Raw genomic sequence first — 18,495 nt, 5'->3', positions numbered from 1 at the left:
GTGCGATGCCTCCAGCTTTGTTCTTTTTGCTTAAGATTGTCTTCGCTATATGGGCCCTTTTCCTATTCCATGTGAAATTTAAAGTAGTTTTTTCTAATTCTGTGAAAAATGTCAGTGGTAGTTTATGGGAATAGCATTTAATCTATAAATTACTTAGGGCAGTATGGCCATGTTCACGATATTGATTCTTCCTATCCATGAGGATAGAATGTTTTTCCATTTGTTTGTGTCCTCTCTGATTTCCTTGAGCAGCAGTTTGCAGATCTCCTTGAAGAGGTCCTTCACACTCCTTGTTAGCTATATTCCTAGGTATTTTATTCTCTTTGTAGCAACTGCGAATGGGAGTTCATTCATAATGTGGCTCTCTGCTTGGTGTATATTGTTGGTGTATAGGAATGTTTGTGATTTTTGCACATTGATTTTGTATCCTGAGACTTTGCTGAGGTTGCTTATCAGTTTAAGGAGTTTTGGGGGCAAAACAACAATGAGATAAAGTCTCACGCCAGTCAGAATGGTGATTACTTAAAAGTCAAGAAACAACCGATGCTGGTGAGGGTGTGGAGAAATAGGAACACTTTTATACTCTTGGTGGGAACGTAAATTAGTTAAACCATTGTGGAAGACAGTGTGGCAATTCCTCAAGGATCTAGAACCAGAAATACCATCTCACCCAGCAATCCCATTACTGGGTATATACCCAAAGGAATATAAATCATTCTACCATAAAGACGCATGCACACGTATGTTTACTGCAGCACTATTCACAATAACAAAGACATGGAATCAACCCAAATGCCCATCAATGATAGACTGGATGAAGAAAATGTGGTACATATACACCATGGAATACTATGCAGACATAAAAAGGAATGAGATCATGTACTCTGCAGTAACATGGATGAAGCTGGAAGCCATCATCCTCAGCAAACTAACACAGGAACAGAAAACCAAAGATCCCATGTTCTCACTCATAAGTGGGAGTTGAACAATGAGAACACATGGACATAGGGAGGGGAACAAAACACATCAGGCCCAGTTGGGGGTGGGGGGCGAGGGGAGGGAGAGCATTAGGACAAATAGCTAATGTATGTGGGGCTTAAAACCTAGATGACAAGTTGATAGGTACAGCAAACCACCATGGCACAGGTATACCTATGTAACAAACCTATATGTTTTGCACTTGAATACCAGAACTTAAAGCAAAATTTAAAAAAAAAAAAAAAAAAAAAAGGAAGGAACTATTTGATACATGCAATAACTTGGTTAGATTGTCAAAAGAATTATGCTGGGCAAAGTAAGTCAATCTCAAAAGGCTACATTCTGTATGATTCCATTTATATAACATTTTGAAATGCAAAGTAGAGAAAGAGAACAGGTTAATGACTGCCAGGCATTAGGGATTAGGGATGGGGAGGAGGAGGAGGTGAGTCGAGTATGACTACAGAGTATATAAAAGGGAAACACAAGGCATCCTAGTGGTGAAGGAACTGTTCTGTATCTTGACTATGGTGATGTTTATATGAATCTATATGATTAAACGGCATGGAACTAAATGCATACATATACAAATGAGTGCATGTAAGACAATTAAAATCTGAATAAGGTTAGTGTGTCAATAGGTGACTGTATCAATGTCCTGATTGTAATATTTTACTACAATTCTACAGAACATTACCACATGGGGAAACTGAGTGAGGGGCACATGGGATCTCTACATGATTTATTCCTACTGATTTAATGACATATGAATCTACAATTAGCTCAAAAGTATAAAAAAAGTGTATACACACACACACACACAGAGCTTATTTTAACCATTACACAAATCTGTTGCTGGATCTCTGATTTAAACAGGGTAATAGCAAAGCATTTAAGTTTTTCCCCATACACTGATTGGCTTCTTCAGATTGACTGTAATTATCTCACGATAGAGTAACTTTGCTCATTCCAGGTCTTCCTAAGATTCTGACACATTTTATTCAAAGTACCCTACCCCAAATCAAATCAGTCAACAAGCATTTATCCATAAATTCACTTTTACCTTTTAAACCTTTACTACTCAAATTGCAGTTTGTGAAGAAACATCATCTAGGAGCTGTTACAAATGCAGAATCTCAGGTTCCTCTCCACACTCAGTGAATTAGAATCCACATTTTTAACAAGAATCCTAGGTAAATTCCTATTCATCAAGTTTATGAGGCACAGTGTAAGACATTAAAACTTATTGCTGGGCGCAGTGGCTCAAGCCTGTTAATCCCAGCACTTTTGAGAGGCCGAGACGGATGGATCATTTGAGGTCAGGAGTTCAAGACCAGCCTGGCCAACATGGTGAAATCCCGTCTCTACTAAAAATACAAAAAAATTAGCTGGGCGTGGTGGCGCATGTCTGTAATCCCAGCTACAGGGGAGGCTAAGGCAAGAGAATAGCTTGAACTCGGGAGACAGAGGTTGCAGTGAGCCGAAATCGTGCTACTGCACTCCAGCCTGGGCGACAGAGTGAGACTCCATCTCAAAAACAAAACAAAACAAAACCAGACATTAAAACTTTTAAAGAAAGATCTTTAATCAGAACAACAATCTCTGAGAAATGCTTTTAAAAGCATTAGACCAAATAAAATTTTCTAATCACTAACATTTTTAAACTTTAAGTGAAACAGACAGCATACTCGTTATTCAACCCTTTATCTTAGCTTCAAGTTACCTAAACCACTTAATCCCCAAATATGTTTTATCGATACTACACACACACACACACACACACACACATTTTTTGAGACAGGGTCTCACTCTGTTCCCCATGCTAGAGTGCAGTGGTGTGATCTCAGCTCACTACAACCTCTGCCTCCTGGGTTCAAGCAATTCTTGTGCCTCAGCCTCCCAAGTAGCCGGGATTACAGGCATGCACCACCACGTCAGCTAATTTTTGTACTTTTAGTAAAGACACAGTTTTGTCATCTTGGTCAGGCTAGTCTTGAACTCCTGGCCTCAAGTGATCCACCCACCTTGGCCTCCCAAAGTGCTGGGATTACAGGTGTGGGCCATTGTGCACAGCCTATCAATACTATATTTTAAATATTGAGAAAACAAGAATTTTAAAAAAGAAAAAAAAACTCAATCACGTAAAGGCTAACTAACTTATTCAAAGTTACCTAGCCAGTTGAATGACTGAAATCTCACTTCAAAGCCCGCACCCTTCTCCCAGGTGAAGAACATAAACACACTGCAACTTTGCTGAATCCTTAATGCCACATGACACCGATTCTCAAACTGGCTCTGCTTACATTTAGGCACATGAACATAGGCAGAATACAAACCTAAGTAAAATTATCTGAAAGGCACTTTCATTTTATTTCTTAATTAGAAAATAAAATAACTGGAATCACTTTTTAACAGTCCACTAAAACAACTTAAACTTGGGTATTTGATCTAAAGAAGAGTACAGGCATTAATCTACAATTATAGCACATGTATGGAAAATTATATACTTACTTTCTGAATAAACTTCTCAACACTCTGTACCACATGTTTATAGAACTAAAAGAGGAAAAAAATGAAGTATGGTTTTAAAATCAGTTTGAGGAGACTGAAATTTCCCGCTAACCATAGGTTTTACATGCTCCAAAGGTCTATCAAAACAATTATCTTAACCAAGAATTTTGAGACAAACATTCTTGTCACTCACCTGCATATGCAACTAGCTGTGCTATATAATTAGTAAAGGGCTTCTCTAAAGTAGATGTATGATCAGTATGTCCAAAGTGCATTACCTTACCATAGATATAAAATAATGCTATTGAAGACTTTCTGAAAGCATACTTTAACAAACAGTTGTGTTGACTGCAAAATACTTGTAATAAGTACTGGTGGGTGTATATTCTTGTATTCATGAAAGGAAAAGTACAGATTTCATATAGTATAATTTTAGCAGTTAAATCAAGGGAAATTTGAAAAATCAAATAACTACAAATAACATAATAAATGTATGTAAGGTAGTTGTTTTCAACTTCATTTATCTCCTTCTGCTTCTCCTGGAGAATGAACTGCAAGAATACAAAATAAAACATAGAAATGTATAATATCCTAATGGATCAGACAAAATGAATCAGCGGAAGTGAACATGTACATTAAAAATTAGTAATGGGCCACTATCAATTTTAAGAAAACTTAGAAGATTTAAGTTTCATAAAATATAGCACTATGAATAAACTTGAAATAAATTATAAATTTAGCATATAGTATATAAATTTGTGCCTAATAAATTTTAATGCCACAATAACGATACCATATTGGCGTATTATTTCTGTTTAAAGAACTTGAATTGTGCTTCTCTTTATACTTTTTTTTTTTTTCCTTGGAGACACAGTCTCACTCTGTCACCCAGGCTGGTGTGCAGTGGCACAATCTCAGTTCACTGCAACCCTCGCCTCCCGGGTTCAAGCGATTCTCCTGCCTCAGCCTCCCAAGTAGCTGGGACTACAGACGCATGCCAGCCACCACGCCTGACTAATTTTTGTATTTTTAGTAGAGACAGGGTTTCGCCATGTTGGCCAGGCTGGTCTCCAACTCTCGACCTCAAGTGATCCACCCACCTCGGCCTCCCAAAGTACTGGAAGTACAGGCGTGAGCCACTGCGCCCAGCCCTCTTTATACTTTTCTTCTCATGAATTATGCTTTTTAAGGACATTCCCTTAGACTGAAGAAATATGAACATTCAACTAAACCTCAGCACTAAATCCAGTATTTATAATAACAAAAATAAAAGAAAACATGATGAACTCATATTCACCAAATCAAAACCTACAAATTTAAGTCTGGCTAAAGTTACTTACAATAAAGTAAGTTTACTCAATGGTTTAAGTTACTTAAGTAAAAAAGCCAAAACAACTACTTAAAGTTATTAGGCACTTTATAGGCCCCTAAACATTTAAAAATCAATATGCAAAATATTAAATAACTACACATTGAAGGAACAATTCTGGAAGACACCTTGACAGTGTTCTTTGCTTCTAGTTACTATACATAATTAAAATAAACCTACTTCCTAAATCTTAACTGAAAGTCTATTAATTGTCATAGGCCTTCTTCCACAATAGGTTTTCTGGGAGGTTTTGTTGACAGTGCAATGTTAACCATCACTCATTAATCATTTCTATATAAAAAACAATGACTTACCTCAATATGAAACACAGTATCATTTAAATCTGATTAATAAAATGTAGTTTTTATATATATATATACACACACATACTAAATGCAGTTTAAAGTAATAAAGTGGTGAAAAACAACTGGTCTAGAGTCTTCAAAAATGTCAATGTCAAAAAAACAAACTGCTGGGTGACAGGACAAATAAGTATGTGTGATCTTGACTGGATTATGAAAAAGCAGGGTTGACAGCAACAGCTACTAGTCAACAATGCAACAACGTTAAAATGTAAGGATGAACTGTATATTAGATAATTATATCAAAGTGAAATTTTTTGCATGTGATTGGTATATTATGGTTCCCTAGGAAAATGTCTGTATTCTCAGGAGTTTCAAATTCAGGTATGTATCAAGGATTAAGTGTTATTATGAATGAAGTCTCTAACTTCCATATGTAGCAAAATGTTAATCAGCAAATCTAAGGGAAGAATATGTCCTGCTCACCATAATAATTTGCAACTTAGGTTTAAATTTTTTCAAAATTCAAAACGTTAAAAACAATAAGTCAAAATAGTAAAATATATCATAATAATAAAGATTAGACTCTTTTTAAAAAACATTACTTCTTTTTTAAAAAAACTTTAAGACCCAAGATCTCACTATGTTGCCCAGGCTGGCCTCAAATTCCTGGGTTCAGGCGATCCTCCTGCCTCAGCCTACCCAGTAGCTAGGACTAACGATGTGTGCCACTGGGTCCAAAGAGTTAGACTCTTGACTGACAGAATTCTAGATTAAAATTCTAGCTATATTTACTCCTACTACTTCAAATTACTTAATTTCTCTCAGACCCATCTGACATCTGAAAATAGAAAATACTGTTTGCACCTATACCTCATTAACTCTATTAAGAAAGTACTCTGGCTCAACAAGTTATGAAAAGTGCATCAATTACTAATTTTCACAAAAAAAAACACGTTTCCACACTTTCAAATGATCATGATCATAAAAATCAGATAATGCAGAATAAAGTACAAGAGAATAAAATTATTCCACAGTGAGCCTATCAAATCCTCTAAAAAATCATGTCTTTGAAACATTTTCTGGCTTCAATGTGCTTATAGTTACTGTCGTTCTCCTCTCTGATTTTCTGCCATGTAAGTACATGGATTTTAACTATTGATGTAAGATACTAACAAGTCTGAAAACTAAGCTGTAGCCACTAGAAAACTGCAAAATCAACGAATCATCTGAATTTTCACCCAGTAGTAATTACTAGTAAATAGGAATCTGTTAAATCTAATACAGTGCTGTTATTTAAAAGATAATTTAAATAGTTGGTGCTTTTGGTTACGGTTAATATCTTAATTCAGGGCAGGAAAACATATCACTGAATATTCATAGGTTAGTACCTATTTAATTAGAAATAAGTACTCATTCATTCTCAATTTTAAGAGGCCTACTAATTCAGGAAATCTTAGCCTAGGGGACAAGAACTTCTTGGGGAAAAATCTACGGCTGAGCTTGAAAAGATCCTTTTGCCAAAAAGTTTCTATAAAATTTTGTGCATATGTGTATTTCTCCAGAGGATCCAACCTTTTCCTGAGATTTTCAGAAGTATTCGTGAGTTACCACACGGTCAAAACCTACTTTATGAGAGCAAAGGTTAAATGTCTATGGCCTTTTCCCACAGTTCAAATACCTGATACAATGAGTCACAACTGTTTTCCTTAATGGCCTATTTTCAAATCTAAAATATTAATAGAATCAATAAGAAAAAATGAATATATCAATATATAGAAACCTTTTACCAACTCAAATTTCAAGGTTCTGCCAAGTCAGTGTGGCAAAAGACAGTGTTAAACACATTCTCCATAATGTGGATATATGCAAAATATTATCTAAGAAAGGTGAGGAAAAATGACTGCTTCAAAAAATTTATGGAAGAATGTTTAAGGAAGAACATTTATCAAAATGTTAAATGTTCAGGAGGCTGAGGCAAGAGGATCACTTGAGCCCAGGAGGTCGAGGCCACAGTGAGCTATGATCGTGGCACTGCAGTCCAGCCTGGGTGACAGAATAAGACATTGTCTCTAAAAAAGAGTAATAATAAACATTAAATGTTTATCTCTAGGTGGGAGAGTCTACAGGTGACAGATTTTCTTTTTTGTGTTTTTCCACAATATGTGTTAACACTGTAAAGTGAAAAAGAACATATAATCCATAAAAAATTATCCCCCATCCAAACTATTAATATAGTTTTTTCTTTTGAAAATAGAAGAGTAAAATTTATTACTCACCTTAATAGCTTTGATGGCTGCCTTAGTAATTTGGGTCATTTTCGCTTTCGAAATGGGTGGTTTATAGTCATTCAGGGAATACAACTGATGAAAAAAGAACAAATTTACATACAGCAAAACTCTCCAAGCAATTACATGAAACTACCAAACATGTTCATTTTTATATTCTCAATGAAACCAACATACTGCTTTTCTTTTACAAACCAAGCTCAACATCATTGCCCATAAGGCAAATGCAAATCAAAACTATAATGAGCTACCTCTTCACACTTACTTGCTTATAATCAAAAAGACAGTAACAAGTGTAAGCAAGGATGTGGAGAAACTGGAACCCTCATACAATACTGGTGGGAATGTAAAATGCTGCAGCAGCTTTGGAAAACAGCTTGACAGTTCCTCAAAAGATTAAACACAGTTAACATAAGACCCAGCCAATTCCACTTCTAGGTATGTACCCAAGAGAACTGAGAACATGTATTCACAAAGATACTTTTTGCCACCTGAGGGTTGAAAAAGAAAGAAAAAGAAAGAAAAAATAATAATAACCTGTACACATGTGGTCATTGTAGCCTTATTCATATAAAATTCATTTAAAATTCATAAAAAAGCAGACACCCAAATATCTGTCAGCTAATGAGTAAACAAATGTATCTATTCAATGAAATATGAGCCATAAAAAGAAAAAAAGTACTGATACATGTTACAACCTGAATGAACCCTGAAAACATTATGCTAAACTAGAGAAGCCAGGTGAAAGAGGCGGCACATTATATAATTCCATTTATATGTAATATCCAGAAAGGGCAAATCTATTGGTGGTTGTCTAGGGCTGAAAGAGTTGGAGATAAATGAGGAATCATTGCTGATGAGTAGAGTGTTTCTTGCTGGGATGATGAAGATAGTTTAAAATGGAATGTGATGATGGTTGCACAGAACCACTGAATTGTATACTTTAAGTTGACTGATTTTATAGTATGTATCTCAATAAAACTTTTTAAAAATGAAGGGCTCTGGCCGGGCAAGGTGGCTCATGCCTGTAATTCCAGCACTTTGGGAGGCCTAGACAGGTCGATCACCTGAGATCAGGAGTTCAAGACCAGCCTGGCCAACATGGTGAAACCTTGTCGCTACTAAAAATACAAAAATTAGCTTGGTGTGGTGGCAGGCGCCTGTAATCCCAGCTACTCGGGAGGCTGAGGCAGGAGAGCTGCTTGAACCCAGGAGGCGGAAGTTGCAGTGAGCAGAGATTGCACGACTACACTCCAGCCTGGGAGCCTCCAGAGGGAGACTCTGTCTCAAAAAGAAAAAACAAAAAAAGGGCTCTAATGTTTAACAATAATCCCACCCCATCCCCCTATTTATTTATTTATTTATTTATTTATTTATTTATTTATTGAGACAGGGTCTCACTGTGCCACCCAGGCTGGAGTTCACGGGCATGATCACGGCTCACTGCAGCCTCTACCTCCTGGGTTCAAACGATACTCCCACCTCAACCTCCCAACTAGCTGGGAGTACAGGCACACGCCACCACATGGGCTAATTTTTATATGTTTTGTAGAGGTGGTGTTTCACCATGTTGCCGGGGCTGGTCTTGAACTCCTGGGCTCAAGCAATCTGCCTACTTCAGCCTCTCAAAGTGGTGAGGTTACAAGCATGAGCCACAGTGCCTGGCTCACCTCCAAATCTTTGTTTTGAAATTTCTCATATAAGCAAAGGGAAAGAATCCTACTTCAGTGTGAGGCAATGAGGCAACAGACAATTACTGATTAAAACTTCTATTATATGCACAGATGCTGATTTTTAAGTATAACACTGTAAGATATTAATTAGAAGTCGAAACTAAACTTTGGCCATCAGAACACTGCAAAAACAACTTCAACAGATTTTAAACGCAATTCAAACAGAATATCTTGGTTAATTAACTACAAACTTAGGGAATCCTGCATAGCTTTTACTTCAGCACCACTTACAGCATTCAATTCTACTCATTTTTGCCCTTTATATCGCAGAAATCTGCCCAGTGTTCCCCCATATTTGTCTCCTCTCCCTCTACCAACTCGTATTTCAAAATTCTAACCTCCATACCATGACCACAGTGCAATTTACCTTAATCTCTCGCCTGAAGAACAGCATCTAAATACATGCGGTGTGTTCTCCCTACCATGTTTACAGCTATCTTTCCTTCCCCCCCCAACTTCTATTTTAGAATTCGGGGGTACATGTGCAGCTTTGTTACTGGGTGTATTTTGTGATGCTGAGGTTTGCGGTACAAAAAATTCCCATCACACAGGTACTGAGCTTAGTGCCCAACAGTTTTTCAACCCCTTCCTCCCTCCCTCTTCTAGCAGACCCCAGTACCTACTGTTGCCATCTTTATGTCCATGAGTACCCAATGCCTGACTCTCACTTGTGAGAACACGCATTTGGTTTTCTGTTCCTGCATTAATTCACTTAAAATACAGCTATCTTTTCAAAAACTAATCTGATCAGGTAACTGACACCCACTCCTACTACCCACCCCCCTTAAAATGGCCGATGCCTTCCCACTCTTTGGATAAAAACAAAAAAACTGTGTATTTAAGGCCCTGTCCATTCTAACTCCTGTCTACCTTTCCAGCCTCATCTTACACTATTGTCCCAGCGTTCTATTCTAGACACACAGTGGTCTTTTTTCAGTTCCCTGCCACAGGGCCTTTAAAATAGGCTTGTTTCCTCCATTTGGAATACTCTCTACCAGGGTCTCTCCAATAGTTAATGCACACCCATCCACCTTAAAGCATCACCTAATGAGGAAAGGCTTCCCGACCTCACCTCCTCAACCAGATCAATACTCCCTCTTTTATGCTTTCTTTGTGCTATCATTTATAATACCTGTGAAGCATTCATTGCTGTAATCTGACGTTTACTTGTATAATTATTTAACTAATACTTGATTTTTTAAAAGATATGTCACAGGGTGATGTTGACTGACAGTAAGAGACAAAGGATGCAAGTTCCTTTAATGAAATTTAACTTAATAAGAGTTTAACCAAGGTCAGGCACAGTGGCTCACACCTGTAATCCCAGCACTTTGGGAGGCCAAGGCAGGTGGATCACTTGAGGCCAGGAGTTTGAGACCAGCCTGACCAACAAGGCGAAACCCCATCTCTACTAAAAGTGCAAAAATTACCCAGGTGTAGTGGTAAATGCCTGTAATCCCAGTTACTCGGGAGGCAGAAGCATGAGAATTGCTTGAACCTGGAAGATGGAGGTTGCAGTGGGCCTAGATTACGCCACCACACTCCAGCATGGGTGACAGAGCGAGGCTTTGTGTCAAAACAACAACAACAAAAACCAGTTTAACCAAAGACCAACTGCTGCCCAAATGGAAATGAATCCTGGTAGAAGTGCAAACATGCTTCCCCTTTAAGTTCTCATAAAGGCACCCATCTGTTCACGACAATGGTCGACAAGAATTAGGATCCCATCACATACTTTCTAAGAACTTTTTATTTTCTTCTTCTTCAGACAGGGTCTTGCTTTGTCACCCAGGCTGGAGTGGTACAGTGGCATAAGCATCGATCACTGCAGCCTTGACCTCCCAGGCTCAACTGGTCCTCCTACCTCAACCTCTCAAGTAGCTGGGACTACAGGCATGGACCACCACACTCAACGAGTGTGTGTGTGTGTGTGTGTGCGCGCCTCAACCTCTCAAGTAGCTGGGACTACCACACTCAGCTAGTGCGTGTGTACCTCAACCTCTCAAGTAGCTGGGACTACAGGCACGGATCACCACACTCAACGTGTGTGTGTGTGTTTTCTTTTTTTGTAAAGACGGGGTTTTGTTATGTTGCCCAGGCTAGTCTTACACTCCTGGGCTCAAGTCATCTGCTCACCTCGGCCTCCCAAATCTCCCTGCTGAGATTACAGGTGTAAGCCACCACACCCAGCCTACTTTCTAAGAATTCTTAAGCTAAGATCCTTAAACTATTAAACTCTTAAAGTTAAGATCTGTGTCAAACTCACAGGGAATTTTAATATATTCATGCCCTTTATTCCTACCTGCTTTAGAAAATCTACCGGTATACCAGTCTTCTCACCAAGTTCAAAATAATGTTAACACATTACTACAGTGCTTACACAGCAAATTATGTAAAGTAAAGGTCAATTTCCCAAAATTTCCCAGCAGGCCCATTTGAAATCCATTCCTGTCCTCTCGTACTGGAGAATAAGGTTTAAGAACAGAAAGCCTACATTTTTTGTTTAGTTTTTTAAATTTGCATTGTATCCTCAGTGTCTGGCAGAGAATAGATATTTGTTAAGAATGAACAAAAATAAACAAATACAGGACACAACACCAAACAAGCTTTGTACAGAAAGATCTAAATTTTAATTCCAACTATGTCCCCTTATTAAAAGTTGTTAAACCAATTAACCTTAGTTTTCTATTTACAAAACAGAAATAATACTGTTTTCACAGAAACATCATATAGAAAACTTTTAGAGCACACTAGAACAGCTCAATAAGGGTTAGCTATTATCAAAATTAAAAGCTTTCTCTTTGATAGGCATTCTCCATTACAGTGAATAATAGTAAAGGACCAATCAAATCATATTCACTCAGCCATGTGAAAGTACATCCTACTGCTGTTTATATTACTAGGGTAATGAAGAGGCATCAGCTTACCCCGTGCTTGACAACACATTACTTCTTTCATTTTCTGTGGTAAAGTATGGAAGTTTCAATCAAGCACTAGTCCATATTGTAGCAGACCAAAGCTTTGTTTTCTTTTGGGAGGTGGGGAAGGTGGGACGGAGCAAAAAATATAATTTAGACTTCTAAAGCATTTTCAACAGTCTTAAAAGCAACTCTTATCTAAGACTCTTCCTTAAAAATGCACCCACTGCAGACACTCAAGTTACTATTCAGGGAAATACTGGGTAATACATTACATTTCAAATGCTCACTTAATACAGTCAATTCTTGAACAAGATGGGTTTGAACTGTGCAGGTCTACTTTTATGCGATTTTTTTTTTTTTTTTTGAGACAGTGTCTCACTCTGTCGCCCAGGCTGGAGTGCAGTGGCGTGTTCTCAGCTCACTGCAACCTCTGTCTCCTGGGTTCAACTGATTCTTGTGCCTCAGCCTCCTGAGTAGCTAGGACTTTAGGTGCACACCACCACACTGGGCTAATTTTTATATTTTTAGTAGAGACAGGGTTTCGCCATGTTGGCTAGGCTGGTCTCAAACACCTGGGCCCAAGCAATCCACCCGCCTTGGCTTCCCAAAGTGCTGGGATTACAGGCGTGAGCCACTGCGCCTGGCTTACTTTTATGTGAATTCTTCCAATAAATATTAGAAAATTTTTGAGAGATTTTTGACAATTTAAAAATACATGCAGAGGAACCACATAGCCTAGCAATATTGAAAAAACAAAAAAGGCATGTCACGAATGCATACAATATATGTAGATACTAGTTTATTTTAGTTTATCATTTACAAACATAACATACATAGCGCCATTCACAGGAGAGAGAAACATAAACAATGTTAAAGATGAAGTATTAATCATGACCACAAAAACCTCTAGTATAATAATTTCATAGCCACCTTCTCTTGCTATTGCAGTGAGCTCGAGTGTGAGTATCCACTTAAAATGCCACGTGATGTTAACCATTTCTGCATAAGCAGTTCATCTCTCTAATAAATTGCATATCGTAGTAAAAAATGGTATCTTGCAGTTCTTGAAGGTTTTTCATTGTGTTTAGTGTAGTAACATGAACCTTGAATACCACCACAGACCCATGGGAAGTGGCAATAGTGATGCTGAAGGTGCTCTCAAGAAGCAAAGTCATGACATTAAAAGAAAAGCACTGACTTGCTTGATATGTATAGTAGGTTGAGGTCTTCAGCCGCAGTTGCCCACCTTTTCAAGACAAACGAATCTGGCCTATAAAGACCATTGTCAAAAAAGAAAAGGAAATTCATGAAGCTGTCACTGCAGCTATCTCAAAAGGCCAAAAGCCTCGAACTTTTTATGAAATACCTTTTTATCTTGTATTGAAAATGCAGCCTCTGTGTGGGTACAGAATTGTTATAAGAAAGGCATACCTACAGACTCTAATATGATTAGAGAAAAAGCTAAGTCATTATGTGATCCTTAAAGCAAAAGAGAGGTGACAGATCTAAAGCTGGACAATTTAATGCCAGCAAAGGATCACTTGATCATCTTAGAAAGAGGTATGGCTTAAAAAATGTCAAGATACCAGGGGAAGGTCAGGCATGGTGGCTCATGCCTATAATCCCAGCACTTTGGGAGGTCAAGGCAGGCAGCTCACTTGATTCCAGGAGTTCAGGACCAGCCTGTGCAACATGGCAAGACCCCATTTCTCTAAAACATACAAAAAAAATATTAGCCAGGCGTGTGGCCTGCGCCTGTAGTCCCAACTACAGGCTGAGGTGTGAGGATCACTTGAGCCCAGGAGACAGAGGTTGCTGTGAGCTACGACTGTGCCACTGCACTCCAGCCTGGGTGACACAGTGAGACTGCCAACTCACAAAAAAAAAAAAAAAAGATAACAGAAGAAGCAGCTTCTGCCAAACAAGAGGCAACATGTGATTTCCCAGATATCATTAAGAATTTAAGAATATCGTTGAGGAGAATGAGTATCTCCCTGAACAGGTTTTTGCAGATGAAAGTACCTTATTCTGCAGGGAAAAAAAAAAAAAAAAATACCACAAAGAACAATTATTGGTAAGGAAGAGAGGCAAACACCAGGATTTAAAGCAGGAAGGTACAGACTAACTTTACTGTTTTGTGCAAATGCAGTCAGGCTTATAATCAGGACTGCCCTTTCTATAAAGCTGCTAACCTGAGCCTTGATAGGAAAAGATAGAAGACACTGGCTGGCTACCAGTCTTTTGGTTGCACAGAAGGAAGTCCTGTGCAAGAAAAACGCTTTTTTTTTGGACTGGTTCCATCAATGCTTTGTCCCTGAAGTCAGGAAGTACCCTTGCCAGTAAGGGACTGCCTTTTAAAATTCTTTTCATACTGGACAATGCCCCTGGCCACCCATAACTCTATGCAACAATGAAGGCATCAAAGTAGTCTACGTGTCCCCAAACGAGACATCTCTTAATTCAGCCTCTAGATCGGGGGTCATAAGGACCTTTAAGGTTCATTATACACTGTAGTCTATAAAAAGGATTGTCAATGCTGCGGAAGAGAACCCCAATAGAACATCATAGAAGTCTGGAAGTACTGTACTCCTAAAGATGCCACCACTGCCACAAAAAAAGCTTTGAAACCTGTGAAGCACAAAACAATAAATTCCTGCTGGGCAAAACTGTGTCCAGATGTTGCACATGACTTCATAGGATTTATAACAGAACGAATGAAGGAAATCATAAAATTGTGGATATAGCAACAAAAAAAAAAAAAGGGGGGGGGGCTGGAGGGAGGTGAGGGGTTTCAGGATATGAATCTTGGAGAAATTCAAGAGCTAATGGACACCATGTCAGAGAAATTAACAGAAGACAACTTGATGAAGAAGAGTGCTTCCAAACCAGTGCCAGACGGTCAGGAAGAAGCAGAAGAAGCAATGCCAGAAAACAAATCTACTTTAGACAATCTGGCAGAAGGGTTACAATTATCCAAGACTGCTTTTATTTTTAGGACACAAACCCTCCCATGACACAGGCACTAAAATTAAAGCCAACAGTGGAAGAAGAATTGGTGCCATGGTATAGAAACATTTTTAGAGAAATGAAAAAGCAAAAAAGTTGGACAGAAATTATGATTTCTGTAAAGTTACACTGAGTGTGTCTGCCTCTCCTGCCTCCCCTTCCCTCTCCTCCACATCTTCTGCCTCTGCCATCCCTGAGACAGCAAGACCAATCACTCCACTTCCCTTCCTCAGCCTACTCAACACAAAGACAAGGGTAAAGATTTTTATGATGACCTACTTCTACTTAATGAACAGTAAATATACTTTCTCTTTCTGATAATTTTCTTAATAACATTTTCTTTTCTCTTACTTTAAGGATACAGTATATAATATATATGACATATAAAATATGTGTTAATCAACTGTTTATTTATTGGTAAGGTTTCTGGTCAACAGTAGTCTACTATTAGTTGGGGAAGAGTCAAAAGTCATATGATTTTCAGCTACACAGGGGGTTGGCGCCCCTAAACCTCCCATTGTTCAAGGGTCAGCTGTACATATGCCTCCAACTATTTCTACAGAGTCTCTAAAATCTAATTTGTTAAATCTGATCATCAGAAAACATCATTTCATCTAATTCTTCACTGAATGCCTTTACTATTAAGTTCTCAACTTTAAAGGTTGATAAAAATTTCCCCTAGAACAGTGTCATTTACTGATCCTATTAAACAAATAATCTACTTAAATCCAGAAATTAGAGAGTGATTCAGTTAGCTTGGTGCTTACTTTTTATCAAAGATATGTGATTTAACAAGTTTCCTGCTTCTTTCCTTGGCTTCTAGGGATCTTGCTGATATGTTTATTCTACTAATCTGAACACACATTTCAAATGTCTACTGGCATCTATTTCTCTGCTATATTTAACTAGTTTCATTGGATACAAAAATAAACTGTTTTCTATTGTGTTTAATTTTGTTAACTAAGCTGTTTTATGGTTCTTTATAAATCGGTTGGAGTATAAGTTTATTCAACATTTACTGAACTAATGTGAACCCAGCACATGACTTCAGAAGCACTCTGTCATCATGTAGTTTCCAAATAAATTTGTCCAAAATCTAGGTGTTCTATACAGTTCACTACCACTCAATCCCAAGCATCAAACTTAATCCTCCAAAGACCTCCATCTGACGGTGCTGGTGGTATAGTGGTGAGCATAACTGCCTTCCAAGGACCTCCATCAAAGACCATTTGTTGAGAATGTTATGAATGACACTATAACTAACAATCAGTACTTTAGAAAAAGAATATGATGATGATGATGGCCCATTAGAAGCTTTTAATAAACTTCCTTAAATAATGTACATAAAGCGACTATATTTAATTTACTTACATCTACAAGACATGACAATGCCTGGTACACAGCAAGCATTCAATAATAAACCTTCATTATCCAACGGATAATTTATTAATACTGCTGTAACCCACGGCTATTAGAACTACCAAGCTTCATTCCAATTCTCATTCTAATCAGATAATGTTAACCTGCCTCCAAGAATTGGGAATGTTATTCTCCTCATATTCTCAAAATCTGATCCAGGATAGAAAACCATGGTTTTACACTGAAAAACGCTGAAAAAGAATGAAAGCTGATTCTGGGACCTTACTTTTCCTTTGCCTGCTGATTCCATCTGTACGCTTGGGTGAGAAGACCATGGCTACATGCTCCGTAGGCTTGGGCTCTCCAGCTACCCAGTGTTCTCTATAGGTTTCCATCTTATCAGTCTACTTCTTGGGATCTGGCTCCCTGCTGCCATGTTTTCCAAAGTCTTAAGTGGCTGCTGATCCCAGTTAGTTTGTTCCATCAAATTCTACCTTTTCTGGGGCTACTGGTGCCTGCTGTGCTATCACTCTCTCTCTCTCAACTTCCTAAATGCTTCCTAAATGAAAAGTTTATTCCCCACATATGCCACGTTCTAATATTATCTAATGTCAAATGACCAAACCCTTTACTTGTGCAAATTCTCTATGCTCATCTGACCTCAGGGATTGAAATAATCTACCAGTCTTCACCTGTCCTTTTCTTTGGCTACTCAAGACTTATCATTTCAATGAAAATATACTAAACAACAGATGAGACTCCATCTCAAAAGAAAAAAAAGGAAAGAAAATATACTAAACAAGAGCCTTGGTTTTCAGTCTAATTAATTCATTCTTTATGTTTCAACTCCCATCATGTACATTAAAGAATGTTCCTTAAACTTGTAAAATTTTAAGTTTCTATACTATCACTTGTAGGCACCACAGCAAATGCATATTTTTAATCTGAAGACTTCTGTAAGTCAAATCAATTTCTAATTCCTCAAGGTTTGAGGAATCTTTTACCTAAACTGAGATGGCTACTCCATCACAAAACTTATTTCTAATCAAGATCTTAAAAGCACTCATCAATTAGATCCAGCATCAGCCAACTTTTCTTCAAAGGGCCAGATAGTAACCATTTTAGCCTTTGCAGGTCATACTGTCTCTATCACAACTCCTCAGCTCTGCCCTTTGTAGCAGGAAAACAGCCATAAACAATTTGTATATGAATCAGCACAGTGTGTTCCAATACAACTTACTTACAAAACCAGGCCAGCCCCTGGATTCCGTCAACATTCTCCATCCTACAGATGTGGGGTTTTTTTAAGTTTTTTTTTTTTTTTTTTTTGCTTTATTGATAAACAATGCAATCTCACACCCCTGGAGAACATATTTATGTCCTCTCCTCCTCTATGCATTAAATGAAACACATTACCCAAAACCCAAAATTTAACAAAACGTTGTACCTTCATGCTTGTTATTTCAAGTAAGTGTCTTCACTTCAAACATTTTTGTGCCTTTCCCAATTTCAGCAATATGAAATGAATTCTACTATGACCTCAAAGGGCCCAACAAACAGCTTATTATCAGTTACATCCCAGAGAACCATCAACATTTTGCTCATGTACAAGGTTGCTGGTTCTGTGATCAAAGGAATTAACCTTAAGAGTGAACCTAAAATAACTAAATGTAATCAACCCAGTCCATCTTTCTTAACAATGGTCCTTTAAGCCCTTGAGAGTACTTATTAGAATCCCCCAAATCTCCAAAGAAATCAGAAACTTCATAAAAGTTTCTGCAGCCAACACAATCTTGATACTTTGAATTCAAGACAGCATGCTAACCAGATATTTTTCTTTTCTTCCTCTTACTGGGAGGACAATAAAGAACTCAAGAAAGAAAAATGTATAAAAATTCACAATGAAAAGCAGAATGAAGAGGGGAGAAGAATCAGCAGAGATGTCACAAACTTCCAGAAAATGGAAATGTGATAAAAAGATTGGTAAATGATGAAATGAGAAGAAAACCATAAGCTATAATACACACA

General features: G+C 37.8%; 1 protein-coding gene across 17 annotated transcripts in view; it reads right to left on the bottom strand.

Moving 5' to 3' along the window:
- SCAF8 (SR-related CTD associated factor 8) overlaps window positions 1-18,495 on the bottom strand; it is a 229,774-nt gene that overhangs the window by 181,640 nt on the left and 29,639 nt on the right. For 16 of the 17 annotated variants that reach the window (XR_010126805.1, XR_010126804.1, XR_010126803.1 and 13 more), the window contains 2 exons: window positions 7,440-7,523; window positions 3,490-3,534 (listed from right to left, as the gene is read on the bottom strand). The exons of the other annotated variant lie outside the window; for it this stretch is intronic. Coding sequence is in view for 9 of the 16 variants with exons in the window: in XM_063666756.1 (XP_063522826.1) it covers window positions 3,490-3,534; window positions 7,440-7,523 (129 nt within the window). In the remaining 7 variants the exon portion in view is untranslated. The remainder of the gene's footprint in view (window positions 1-3,489; window positions 3,535-7,439; window positions 7,524-18,495) is intronic. 17 annotated transcript variants of the gene reach the window in all.

This window comes from Pongo pygmaeus, chromosome 5 (genome assembly GCF_028885625.2).
Source record: "Pongo pygmaeus isolate AG05252 chromosome 5, NHGRI_mPonPyg2-v2.0_pri, whole genome shotgun sequence".
Taxonomy (NCBI): Eukaryota; Metazoa; Chordata; class Mammalia; order Primates; family Hominidae; genus Pongo; species Pongo pygmaeus.
Note: the sequence above shows the minus strand (reverse complement) of the source record. Positions and strands in the feature narration are given on the sequence as shown.